The 14,379-nt window shown below is 37.8% G+C and overlaps 1 protein-coding gene across 2 annotated transcripts in view; it reads right to left on the bottom strand.

Moving 5' to 3' along the window:
* Positions 1–5,809: 5,809 nt before the first annotated feature.
* The window catches only part of HBS1L (HBS1 like translational GTPase), a 133,800-nt gene continuing 125,230 nt past the window's right edge, over positions 5,810–14,379 (bottom strand). The window contains exons 17-18 of one of the 2 annotated variants that reach the window (XM_036766313.1): positions 11,058–11,202; positions 5,810–6,469 (exon numbers count right to left, since the gene is read on the bottom strand). In XM_036766313.1, coding sequence (XP_036622208.1) covers positions 6,458–6,469; positions 11,058–11,202 — 157 coding nt within the window. In that variant the 3' untranslated portion in view covers positions 5,810–6,457. Of the gene's footprint in view, positions 6,470–11,048; positions 11,203–14,379 lie in introns of those variants that run through there. The other variant, XM_036766314.1, reaches the window with a different exon arrangement.

Genomic DNA, 14,379 nt, shown 5'->3' with positions numbered 1-14,379 from the left:
CTCAGATAGACATTGAAGATGCCAAGGTTATCCACTGCATTCAGTTGTCTTGACTTTTAATATTGCCATTGGATTTTGATGACTCTGGAACTCTGATACCTTTGCGCAACTCTGCCTTAATTAAATCCAATTCATGCACAAGTCACGACATCACCCCATGAGGCCACTGTTCTTCTATGAAAATGATAACGGTTTAAATGAAAAGTGCTTTACGCGTTTTCTCATTCCTCACAACCATCCTGTGAGGTGTGCTATTATCGTCACTTCATAGATGAGAATAGGCAGGTTAAGTAATTTAACTGATCACACAGCCAGTGAGTCTCTTAGGCAGGAAGTGAACTTGAGTCTTCTTAACCCATAACACTTTATTCACTGTACCACTCATTTGCCTCATGGCAGGTGCTATATACCGGGTACTATGCTAGGCATTGTGGATATAACTCCTAATCCAAACCAGCTTATTACTCCTGGACAACCTCTCCTCTCCATCCTAGCAGCCTTCTCTTTCTGGCAATGTGTTCATCTTCTAAGGATTCCATCTTGGATTGGAGAGTTCCTCCCAGGAACTTCAATTAGAGGATGCTTCAATGCCATTTACCCATTCTGACTTTAAACCCAGGTCAACCCATCACTCCTCAGACTACTTTTCCAATTTGTCCGCATATGTGTACCTCCCCCTTCCCTTTTCATCACCCTTATATGACCTATCTGCCCATACTGGAAAGTAAGGCCTTTCTTATACATGCAAAAATCTTTATAGCCACTCAGGAGGGGGAGAGGGAGAATCTGAAACTCAAAAGTTTTTTTAAAAGTGTTAAAATTTTTTTACATGTAATTGAGAAGAATAAAAAATAATATAATGTCCTTGAAAGTAGGAACTATTTTTTCTTGTATTTGTATTCCTAGAACCTAGCACAGTGCTTGGCAAGTAAAAGGTGCTTAATACATGTTCTATCAAAGTACAAAAATGAAACAATTCCTTCTCCCATGAAGCTTGCAATCCAATGGGGGAAACAAGAGATGCATATGTAGATACGGACAGCATAAATATAATAAATACAAATATATGCAAGGTAGTTAAATACAAAGTAGTTTTGGAAGGAGGCCACTAGTGGTTAGGAGGATCAGGAAAGGCTTCATGCAGAAAAGGGTGCTTCTGCTTTGTTTTAAAGGAAGAGAAGGGTTCTATAAAGCAGAGGTGAGGGACTGCATTATGGGCATAAGGCACAGCCAGCAAAGACATGGAGACAGGAGATAAGTGTCATGTGTGCAGAGAGAAAAGGCCACTTAGGCGATACTACAGAGTGTGAAAGGGAGAGCAATATCCATTGAGGTTGCAGAGATGGGTCAGGGCTAGGTTGGGGAATTTTTATTTTATCCTTAGAGGCACCAGGAAGCCACTAGAGTCTGAGTGACCTAGTCAGAGCTATGCTTAAGGAAAATTACTTTGGCAGCAGTGTGTAGGATGGACTGGACTGGTGACTTGAGGCAAGGAGAACAACTAGGAGGCTGCTGAAATCATCTAGTTGAAAGGTGATTAAGACCTGAACTAAAGCGGTAGATGTGTAAGTGGAGAGAATAAGCTGGATGTGAGATGTTCAGTTCCCTTGAGTGTTAAAAGGAAGGGCCCTCAGAGATCATTTAGTCTCTTTGCTTCATTTTCCAATTAAGGAGCTTCAGACCTAGAGAAGTTAAATGACTTGTCCAAAGTGACATGGCTAATTAGTGGCAGGATCGAGATTATTGGAGAGTACTGTGAAGGAATAAGAATAATAAAAAAAAGCCAAACTGTTTAAAACAGGTAAAGATCTACATACGCAGTTTCATGAGGAATGAAGCCTATTTTTCTGCTCTTTGTGGAAATGCACGTTTGCTGAAAACTAATTTTTTTTAACATTAAAAAAATGAGCAATGCCTTGAAAAGGCATAAAGGAGAAAAAAAAGCTAATGATTAGAGCTTTGTGAAAGCAGAAATGGCTTCTTCAAAAGGAAATCTCTTCATACAAAAGTGGGACGACCAACAGCTAGGTGTATTGTAGTGAGGATTCAGGTTGGAACGGATGGCTCCTGAGGATTTCTTTCACTGAGATTCTGTAATTCACAGGTTACACCTCTAAGTGTATAAGTAAAAATGATGTCATGGAAAACACATTAGACTGAGTTCCATGTCTAGATTTTGCATTTACTACGTGTTTTTCAATCGAAGGTACATACTATTTGCCAGTGAGGGAGGCCATTTGGAGCTCTGGTTAGGAATCTGAGAAGGCTTATTAGGAAATTCTTCTTTATATCTAATCTAAATCTATCTTACAACTTCTATTTGTTGCTTTTTTTTTCATCCGGGGGGGGGGGGGGCAAGGAGAACCAGTCCAATACCTTGTCTCTAGGACCTTCTTTAAACAACCCTAAATGGGTACCTTAAACCTCGAAGTAATCTCTTCTCCAGGATGAACATCAAATTATCCTCATACAGCACAACCTCCAGACTCTGAATCATTCTGGCTGCCCTCCTCTGCACACATTCTGGATTGTTAATGCCCTTCCTGCTGAAATGTGGTGCTCTGAACTGAGTACAGTATTCTACATGTGGTTCCATCAGGTAGGAGTGCAGAGGGATCTTCCCTTCCCTTGTTTTGGTCAGTATACTTCTTTCCTGAAGCCCAAGACTACATTAGATATTTTTGCCACATCACACATAGTAAATGAATTTCTACTCCACTAAAAGTCCACCAGATCTTTTTCATATAAAAAGCTAATAGATTCATTTGTATTGGGCTACAGGAGAAAAATATGATTTGCCCTGGAATAAAAAGGATTGATTTGTCCTGAGATATGGCCATATATCTTACATTCTGAATGTTTTCAAACAAGATACTTTTAAAAGCATCTTTACTGGGGGCAGAGCCAAGATGGTGACTGGAAAGCAGGGACTGGCTTAAGCTCTCTCCCAAGTCCCTCCAAACACCTGTAAAAAATGGCTCTGAACAAATTCTAGAGCTGGAGAGCCCATGAAATAGAAGAGGGAAGCAGGTCTCCAACCCAGGACAGCCTGGATGGTAGCTGGGGTCTATTGCATGGTGCTGGGAGTGGAGCACAGTCCAGCATGGGCTGCGCCAAGACCAAACAGACCAGGAGTCAGGCACAGCAGGCCTGAGGGCCATGAATCATCGAGCTGTGGCAGTTACCAGACTTCTCAAACCACAAACACCAAAGAAAACAGAGCAGGTTAGTGGGAAAACTGCTGGATCAGGGGAAGAGGAGTCCAGCCCCAGCACTGGTGGAGGTGGTGCTGTGGCAGCAGCAGCAGCAGCAGGAAGCTCTTGCAACTGCTTCCAGAGTTCCAGCTGTGGCTGCTTCTGGAGTCCCTGGCTCACATGGTGGGAGGAATCAAGTGTGGATCGGAGCAGGAGTGCAAGGAGTGCTTTGCTGGTGCAGAGGCAGATTTTTTTGCTTTGCCCTGCTTGGATCTGGGTTGTGGTCCTGGTCAGCAGTTCTTGGGGGAGGAGGAGCGCTGCTGTGACAGAGCTTGCAGTGACGGTGGAGTAGTACTAGCTCTGAAAACAGCAGCACAAAAGCCCTGAAGCTTGGGACAAAGTACTCTCTACAAGCAGTCATACCCTGACAAAAAGCTCAAGGCTCAAGTAGTTGGCTGGGATCATGAACAGGCAGTGAAAAAGGACACAGACTATTGAATCCTTTTTTGGTGACAAAAAAGATCAAAACATACAGCCAGAAGAAGTCAACAAAGAGCCTACAACAAAAGCCTCCAAGAAAAACATGAACTGGTCTCAGGCCATGGAAGAGCTCAAAAAGGATTTGGAAAAGCAAGAGAAGTAGAAAAAAACTGGGAAGAGAAATGAGAGTGATGCAAGAAAACCATAAAAAATAAGTCAATGACTGGCTAAAGGAGACCTAAAAAAGTACTGAAGAAAATGACACCTTAAAAAATAGACTAACTCAAATGGCAAAAGTGCTCCAAAAAGCTAATGAGGAGAAGAATGCCTTGAAAGGCAGAATTAGCCAAATGGAAGAGGAGGTCCAAAAGACCACTGAAGAAAATACCACCTTAAAAATTAGACTGGAGCAAGTGGAAGCTAGTGACTTTATAAGAAATCAAGAAATTATAAAACAGAACCAAAGGAATGAAAAAATGGAAGACAATGGGAAATATCTCATTGGAAAAACCACTGACACGGAGAAGAGATCCAGGAGAGATAAATTATCAAGGAAAACTGCCCTGATATTCTAGAACCAGAGGGTAAAATAGAAATTGAAAGAATCCACCGATTGCCTCCTCAAATAGATCCCAAAAAGAAATCTCCTAGGAATATTGTCGCCAAATTCCAGAGCTCCCAGATCAAGGAGAAAATACTGCAAGCAGCCAGAAAGAAACAATTTGAGTATTGTGGAAACACTCAGAATAACCCAAGATCTAGCAGCTTCTACATTAAGAGATCGAAGGGCTTGGAATACGATATTCTGGAGGTCAATGGAGCTAGGATTAAAACCAAGAATCACCTACCCAGCAAAACTGAGTATCATGCTCCAAGGCAAAATATGGATTTTTAATAAAATAGAGGACTTTCAAGCTTTCTCAGTGAAAAGACCAGAGCTGAATAGAAAATCTGACTTTCAAACACATGAATCAAGAGAAGCATGAAAAGGTAATCAAGAAAAAGAATAAGAAAAAGAAATTGCAAGGGACTTACTAAAGTTGAACTGTTTTGTTTACATTCCTACATGGAAAGATGATGTGTATGATTCATGAGACCTCAGTATTAGGGTAGCTGAAGGGAATATGCATGTGTGTGTGTATATATATATAAAGAAAGAGAGAGAGAGAGCGCACGGGCGGCACAGGGTGAGTTGAAGATGAAGGGAAGGTATCTAAAAGAAATAAAATAAAATTAAGGGATGAGAGAGGAATATATTGAGGGAGATAGGGAGAGACAGAACGGGGTAAATTATCTCGCATAAAAGTGGCAAGAAAAAGCAGTTCTGTAGGAAGAGAAGAGAAGGCAGGTGAGGGGGAATGAGTGAATCTTGCTCTCATCAGATCTGACCTGAGGAGGGAATACCATAATACTCATTTGGGTATCTTACCCCACAGGAAAAAAGGAGGAAGAAGATAAAAAAAAAGGGGGGGATGATAGAAGGGAGGGCAGATGGGGGTGGAGGTAATCAAAAACACACTTTCGAAAAAGGATAGGGCCAAGGGAGAAAATTCAATAAAGGGGGATAGGTTAGGAAGGAGCAAAATATAGTGAGTCTTTCACAACATGAGTATTGTGGAAGGGTTATACATAATGATACGCATGTGGCCTATGTTGAATTGCTTGACATCTTAGGGAGGGTGGGTGGGAAGGGAAGAGGGGAGAGAATTTGGAACTCAAAGTTTTAAAAACAGATGTTCAAAAACAAAAAAAAAAAGTTTTTGCACGCAACTAGAAAATAAGATACACAGGCAATGGGGCATAGAAATTTATCTTGCCCTACAAGAAAGGAAGGAAAAAGGGGATGGGAGGGGAGCGGGGTGACAGAAGGGAGGGCTGACTGGGGAACAGGGCAACCAGAATATATGCCATCTTGGAGTGGGGGGGAGGGTAGAAATGGGGAGAAAATTTGTAATTCAAACTCTTGTGAAAATCAATGCTGAAAATTAAATTTAAAAAAAAAATCCCATTTCTCACCTGTTAAAAAAAAAAAAGAAAGAAAGAAAGTTCCCTACAGAAGTATAATGTAGAATTACTATTAAGTAAAGGGTGTACAAACTTCCAGTAATTTCTAGGAAACAAAACACACTGTGCTGTTATGCTCAAACCAGGGTACTTTATTATTTACTTGTTTTACATTTCTTAAATAATACGGTCACTAGAGGAGCAGCTTCCATTAATTTCAAATTAAACATTTTCAAATTTACTTTTCGGGGAGATGCATTCTTGTGCTCAACACAACATGCCTTTCTCTGAAAAGTCTGGAAATTCTTCCTCAGTCAACTTGAGAAAAAGATCCAAGTTAACTTTTAACTAAACTAACAGCCTAATTTAGTCAATCTTCCTAATAGAATGTGCAGTAAATTCACAAATCAAAAGAAAAAACTGTAAACATTCTGGTATTTGGCTGGAAAGACTCCATTTCATGATGATTTAATATCTTCTAATGCATCTTTTCTGATAATTTCCATAACTCTTGGTGAGCCACACCCATCTAACTAAAATTTCATATGGAAAATATTTTTGAAATGAAGGTGCAATGGTGGCATTCCCTTGTCAGTTGGCATTTTGCTTTGCAGGATAAAATGTTAATACTTCCTAGCAGTCTACTGCAGCTTAAATTTCTCTCATTTTAAATGCTGAAATGGATGCTGTTTCTTTAACTGGAGCAACAGGATTCTATAAAAACAGAGGTCTGATTGAGTTATGGCCTTTGGTTAGAGGATAAGGTCCTGATCCCATTGTCACTCTTTTATCTGGAAAGAAAAAAGTACAGTTATTAAGATTTAATTAATCTTACAACAGACAAAATTTAGAAATACAAGGAATGAACCTGACATACTGAAGAGAAACTTTTTTGTCCTTCCCAATGAGATCACAATTTCTATCTCTGACAACTTTTCTACTTTTCTACTTCTCAGTTGATTTCATTATTCCTTGAAATTCTTTGGCTAAGTGCTAGATAACTAACTCTTAAAGAATTGTATGATATATAAAAGCAAACATATTAAATTAGTCCCCTAAACCTAGAACACAAAGAAACTTAGAAAGAATACAGAACTCAAATCTGCCTAGTTTGACCATAAATAAATAAATCTAAAATTTTTTGCCAAGCAATTAGTGAACTGATGTGGGGGCAAGGGAGAGGCTGCTATCTTTAAAAACATGGAATGCCACTTCCTATTTTCTAGGCAGAGCAGAACCTAAAAACTATCAGACCACACTGGAACATCTTAAAATTTTAAAAAATAGATAAATGGTTTGTGGATATTATTTTTACTCCATTCACTTGACCTTTGCATATGCCCAAGATCAGAGAGCTAATGTGTGGCTGAAAAGGATCCAGAGTCCAAGTCTTCAAGCAACCAGAAACTAGACAATTTTGGTACTACATTTTTGCTGGCAAACAGAACAAACCACTACTAACCCTATCAGTCATTTGTGAATGAAGAATAGTTATAAATTTTCATTCACAGAACTGTAATTTTAGATTTGTATCAGGAACAAACATTAGCTAGCATAAAATTGTGAGGTTTTTTTTTAATAAATTTCTTTATTTATTTTTAGTTTACCACGCATGGTTCTACATAGTTTTGAGTTCCAGTTTTTCTCCCCTCCCTCCCCAAGACGGCATGAAGTCTCATATAACTGTCATGTATAACTTCGCATTGAATTAATTTATGCACTAGTCAAGTCGTGGAGAAGAATTTTGACCAATGGAATGAATCATGAGAAAGAAGAAACAGAACCAAAAAAAAAAAACAAAACCCCAAAAACAAAAACAAAAGAGAAGCAGAAAAGGCGAGCATGTAGTGTGCCTCAGTCTGTATTCAAACTTCGCAGTTCTTTGTCTCGATGAAGATAGCATTCTCCATCGTGAGTCCCCTGGAGTTGTCCTTGCCCCTTAGGTTGCTGAGAAAAGCGCAGTTTGTCAGGGTTGGTCCTCACGGAATCCATATATCTGTGGCTGTGCACAACGTTCTCCTGGCTCTGCTCCGCTCACTCAGCATTATGTCGTGTAGGTTTTTCCAGGTTGTTATGAAGTCTGCATCATCCCCATTTCTTATGGCACAATAGTATTCCATTACCTTCATGTACCACAGTTTGTTCAGCCATTCCCCAATTGATGGGCATCCCTTTGATTTCCAATTCTTGGCTACCACAAAGAGAGCCGCTATAAATATTCTTGTACATATGGGTTCTTTTCCCGCTTGCGTGATTTCTTTGGGATACAACCCTAGAAGTGGTATTGCTGGGTCAAAGGGTATGAACATTTCTATAGCCCTTTGGGCATAGTTCCAAACCGCCCTCCAAAATGGCTGGATCAGCTCACAACTCCACCAGCAATGCAACAATGTTCCAATTTCCCCACATCCTTTCCAGCATTTATCATTCTCCTGATTTGTTATTTTAGCCAATCTGACAGGAGAGATGTGGTATCTAAGAGTTGTTTTGATTTGCATTTCTCTAATCAGCAGCGATCCAGAGCATTTTTCCATATGCCTGTAGATAGCTTTAATTTCTTCCTCTGAAAACTGCCTGTTCATATCCTTTGACCATTTCTCAATTGGGGAATGGCTTGTATTCCTATATATTTGGCTCAGCTCCCTGTATATTTTAGAGATGAGGCCTTTATCAGAGATACTAGTTGCAAAGATTTTCTCCCAGTTTTCTGCTTCCCTCCTAATTCTTGTTGCATTGGCTTTTTTTGTACAAAAACATTTCAATTTGACATAATCAAAATTATCCATTTTGCATTTTGTAATGCTCTCTATCTCTTGCTGGGTCATGAATTCTTTACTTTTCCACAAATCTGATAAGTAAACTATTCCTTGCTTTCCCAAATTACTTAGAGTATCAACTTTTACTCCTAAATCATGAACCCATTTTGACTTTATTTTGGTATATGGTGTAAGATATTGGTCTATGCCCAGTTTTTGCCCTACCATTTTCCAATTTTCCCAACAGTTTTTGTGAAATAGCGAATTATTAGCCCAGAAACTGGCCTCTTTGGGTTTATCAAAGAGTAGATTGCTAAACTTATTGATTTCACCTATTTGTGTACCTATCCTATTCCACTGATCCACACCCCTGTTTCTTAACCAGTACCAGGCAGTTTTGATGACTGCTGCCAAAGGCAAGCTTAGAATGGAGTAACTAGAGAAGGCAGAAAGCAATCACTTAAAATGTTAGTTTAATACTAAATAAATGAAACCATCTTGGACTTGAATCTTTATAGTTTTTTAAAAAATCAGATCTAGGATTTTATCCATTTGAAAACTCTACCAATGCTGATTAGCATCTATTTTGTAGCTTACAGTCTCTGAGAACTGTCTGAGGCACTAAGGTGTTAAAGGACCTGCCTAGGGTCTCAGAGCCACACTTGTGTCAGAGGTGCTCCTAACCTCAAGGCCAACTGTCTATCCACCATGCCACAGGTGGATCTTCACATCTCACACAAGAGTTACTGGTTCTTAATTGCTTAGCCAGAGAACCCTCAAATAGTCCTGCAAACCCAATCTATTTTTCTAATTAGCAGGATGACAGGCATGTATGGGTTATGAAATATATATCTGAATGGGATACACTGGTAAGATCGTGGATTCAGTAGAACAGAAGCATGACAAACTCTTGATTCCATAAACAAAACACCTATTTAGTTTGACTAAAAAGGACAATCTAAGGCAATAATTTGTTGGGGAAAAAAATATAAGACTAGACATCAGACCAGAAGACTTGGGGCACTAAGATTCAGCTCAATCACACACAGATGAATGACCTTGGGCTACGGCATTCCCCTTCTCTGGAATTCTGTTTCTTCCACATTTGTAAAATGAAGGGTTTGGACCAGATGATCTCTAAAATCCCTTCAAGTTCTCAAATTCTGATTATTCTATGGCAATTTAATTTTTTAAAAATGTTTTATTTAGTATATTTATAACCTTAGACACTGAAATCCTATCCAGATACTGCACTGTTATAGAGCTATGCCCTTGGGTTCTCAAAATGCTATGGAGGTAGAAAAGATAATGAGATCATAGATTTAGAGGTGTTATGAGCCTCAAAGGTCATTTAGTATGAGCATCACTTGTTCATCTTAGGACTAGCCTCAGTAAATTCGGAATGGCTCATAACCAAGTTGGCTGCAGTGTAATGAATTATTTTAGTTACTGTAACTCTTAAAGACTGTCTACTAGGTTCTCGGTATTGGTAGAAGAAATACCAACAAAATAATCAATCCCTGAATTACTGAAATATATCTTGAATTTAACTTTGATGTTACTTAAAATTGTAGTAAAAGCAGTTATTACAATTAGTTTAAATGTCATAAATTTACATGGAGATCTGCAATCATGAAATCCATTTTTAAAAGTTAAATCTGATTTTTAAAAAGTCATGATACTCCTAAAATTCATATTTACTATCATAATGTGGGGAATTTTACTTCTCTGTATATGCTGTGCTTTTTTTCTTCAAGCAGATAGCCCTTGCTTTTCATAATTTGCTTTTTCCTGAAAAGTTACACAGCCTAGAATCACACAATATAAATTCTAGCACGGATCTCAAAGAGTATATACACAATGACACGGGTATACAGTTAAAGAACTGAAAGTCTAGAGATGAAATGATGATCAAGTTTACGTAGCTAGTTTGTAGAAGACTTGAGACTAGAGTCAGGTCTCCTGATTCATAGGCCAGTATTCTTTCTGGCATACCATGCAAGTATTGGAAGGACATGTAAAAGTATACTGTAAAAAATGGAATCATATCTCATTTGAGGTATTTTATTTTTATTATTATATCTCTGGTCTTTCTATCAATAAATGGAAAAATATCATATTTCAAAAACGAGGGAGGATAAAGCTATTTCTTCACTTTTGCCAAATGAGAAGTACTCCTATAAAATAAAATAAATAAATGATTCCTTAATATATGAGACTTACAGGTTTAGATTTTATGTTGAATTACATGTCTAACATGTCCTATTTTTTAAAATGTTTTCCTTAAATTAAGAAAATAGAATGCTTCTTAAGACAATAATTTCATGTGCTCGATCTGCATAGATAATTTAAGGACAAAGATATTTTGAAATTATAAAATTTGGCCTGGAGAAGGTTTTCCCTTTCTTTTGTTTTATATGTCTGAATTTGCTCAGTGGGGGAGGGGAAAAAGTGGGAGGGACAGATAAATTTTTAAATATTTGTCATTTTAAAATAAAAATAATAAACTAAAAGAAGGAGGGAAAAATGAATTCAGAAATTTTGTACTACTGCTATATTCCACATTTTCTTTCAACCTCAATATGGACATTTTGAAATTAGTGTCATAACCACATTACCGTACCTCAGTGACAACACCTGCAGCTATAGTAGAACCACTGTAACGCAGCATGAATCTCCCCAGTTCTTTAAAGTCTTTGTATAATTCAAGAGCGACAGGTCTTTGTGTCTGTAGTTCTACTAAAGCATTCTGGCCTTTAGTCAACAACCTGTCAAAAAACACAGTCATATGGACACATAATATAGATATTTACAACTAAACCAATATAACAAAGAAGCTTATAAGCAAAACCAGGGTTTCATAAACTATGAAAAGACAAAGGAATCTTTTAAAAAACAAATATACACTGACGTGTAATTTTGGATCAATTATAAAGAAAGCTATTAAACCCAGAAACACTAATTTGTATATATTTTTTCCACTGACATACATAAATATTTTCAGTATCATTACAATGCCTTTTCTTCAGGGATTATTGCAGTCAGGATCAGATAACAGCAGCCTTGAGTATACTAAAAATCAGCCTTAAACAAGATGATGTTCAGTGGCAAAGAGGCATGCTACCCACCATCATGGCCCTAGGCAAAATTAAAAAATAAAATACATTTGTCTCAATTTCTATAATTTCTATAATCTTTCATAGGATGTTGCCCTCTGGCTACCTAATGCTCCCCCTGACCTTTCTGCAGCTTATCCAAACCAGCTTTGTAGAAGTACCTTTCCACCCCAAATCAAAGTCCCATTTAATAAATAAATAAATTTCCATAGTTTAACAGATAACAGTGAGGGATTAAAAAGAAAGCAACCTAATTTATCAGAGTAACAGAACTGATATCACTGTGTGAACTACTTTATAGGCTTTTCTTGGGCAGTGACTTTTAAAAGGTGTTTATTAGGCCAAATGAAGTTCTTATCCTAGAACTCTCTAGTCTACAAGCAGTCATACCCCACTGAAAAACTAAAGGTCAAGTTAGTTGGCTGGGAATATGGCCAGGCAGCGAAAACACACCGAGATTCAGTCTCAGACTTTGCATTCTTTCTTTGGTGACAAAGAAGACCAAAACATACAGCCAGAAGAAGTCAATAAAGTGCAAGAGCCTACACCAAAAGCCTCCAAGAAAAACATGAACTGGTCCCAGGCCATGGAAGAGCTCAAAAAGGATTTGGAAAAGCAAGTTAGAGAAGTAGAGGAAAAATTAGGAAAAGAAATGAGAAGCATGCGAGAAAACCATGAAAAACAAGTCAATGACTTGCTAAAGGAGACCCAAAAAAATACTGAAAAATACACTGAAGAAAACAACACCTTAAAAAACAGACTAACTCAAATGGCAAAAGAGCTCCAAAAAGCCAATGAGGAGAAGAATGCCTTGAAAGGCAGAATTAGCCAAATGGAAAAGGAGGTCCAAAAGACCACTGAAGAAAATACGAATTTAAAAATTAGATTGGAGCAAGTGGAAGCTAGTGACTTTATGAGAAATCAAGATATTATAAAACAGAACCAAAGGAATGAAAAAATGGAAGACAATGTCAAATATCTCATTGCAAATGAAGTTCTTATAGGTAAGAATGTGTGAAGGAGGAATTTGTATATTCTTACAGGTAAGAATGCTTGAGCAAAGGAAATTCCCAGTTTCCCTCGACCATTCCATGATGTCATTCCCTCCCACTGTTGTGGTACCCAAATTATATTTCCAAAACAACAAAAGAGCATAAGAATTCATAGAACCTGGAGATCTCAGAGATCATTCAGTCAAATATTTTCATTTTATAGATATGGCAACTGAAATTCACAGATGTTAAGTGACTTGTCCAAGATCACATGACTAGTAAATGAGAGAAGCAGGATTTGGCCTTCAGAGCTAACATTATAAACCTTATAGCACTATACTTAAATGTAAGCTATTATTGAAGACTGGTGACCTCTACATGCTGTAGCAAGCTGAATGAGTACAGAAAATACGGATTTGGAACAACTTGAATCCTCAAAGACTAAGTCTGCTAAAAGGAAGCACCTGCTTTAATTTCTTAACTCCCTTTGCTGACTACTTCAGTTTTTAGCAAAGAAAGACAGAAGAACTATAACTCTGGGCTTACTATGACCAGCCAAGAAGAAGTAATTGGTGAAATGGACCTGAATAGGGATATTGTGAAAAAAGTGACCATCAACTTGCATTCAAGTGTATCATGGAAGAGAAGGGAACACTGGCTCCAGTCAAGTCATGTGCCCCAGACTTGAGCGGCACACTCTATACAATAACGATACTGCAAACAATAATTTTAAAGGACTTGGAAACTCTGATCAACATAATAACCACCCACAAATTTGGAGGACCCATTTCCTGACAGAGATGATAGACAGACTGAGACATTTGTTTGTTTGCTTTTCATTTTTGAACACAACCAATGTTAGAATTCGTTTTGTTTGGGGGGCAGCTAGGTGGCACAGTGAGTAGAGCACCAGCCCTGGAGTCAGGAGGAACTGAGTTCAAATCTGGCCTCAGACACTTGACATATGTACTAGCTGTGTGACCTTGGGCAAGTCACTTAACCCCAATTGCCCTGCCAAACAAAACAAAAAAACAAACAAAAAAAAGAATTTGTTTTGACTATACATTCTTGTTACCTCTTCCCCCTACCCCTAAAAAAGAAAAGACAGCCCTAAGTCTGTACATAACTAAGAATGGCAGAAATCTGTAGTATCAAGAAGGCAAGAGTGGTAAATGAACTGAAGCTGAAGAAAAGGTAGATTTTAATTACATTCAAAGCAAGGAGCTAAACAAGGAATGGAAAGAATATTGCTTGGAACAACCTACATGACCCTAGGTAAGAGAAGAAAGTAGAATTACTTTGTTCCCACTTTGCTGCCATCTTCTTTGCTAAGTAGAATGATCTTCAAATATGGCTAAGAAAGAATGCAAGCCTAAGAACAATGAAGAAGCCCAAGAAAAATAAAAGGATACCCTGGCTACTTTAAATGAATTTAAGTATCTACACAAATTCTATTACAGAGAATTGAAATAACTTGCAAATGTGACCACTAGATTGCTGTTGGTAATCTTTGAGGAACTGTGAATCACAAAAGTAGTTCCAGAAGGCTGAATAAAGATGAATGATGAACTAATTTTTGAAAAGGGAGGAGCTATATGTTTGTTTAATTGAAGCAACCTCAAAAATCTTTAAAAAGTAATAACTGCCATTTTATAGTGCTTTAACATTTACATAGTATCTTCATCTAAATTATCGTTTATGAGCACTCAAAAAAGAGTGATAATTACAAACCATATTGTGGTAAGCACAAGTCACGCCCAAATGAGCTATTTTCATTATTTAAAAATATGATTCAAAGACTGGTAGATAGGGAGAAAACCAAAGATAGATTACATTG

This window comes from Trichosurus vulpecula, chromosome 7 (assembly GCF_011100635.1).
Source record: "Trichosurus vulpecula isolate mTriVul1 chromosome 7, mTriVul1.pri, whole genome shotgun sequence".
In the NCBI taxonomy this organism is placed as follows: Eukaryota; Metazoa; Chordata; class Mammalia; order Diprotodontia; family Phalangeridae; genus Trichosurus; species Trichosurus vulpecula.
Note: the sequence above shows the minus strand (reverse complement) of the source record. Positions and strands in the feature narration are given on the sequence as shown.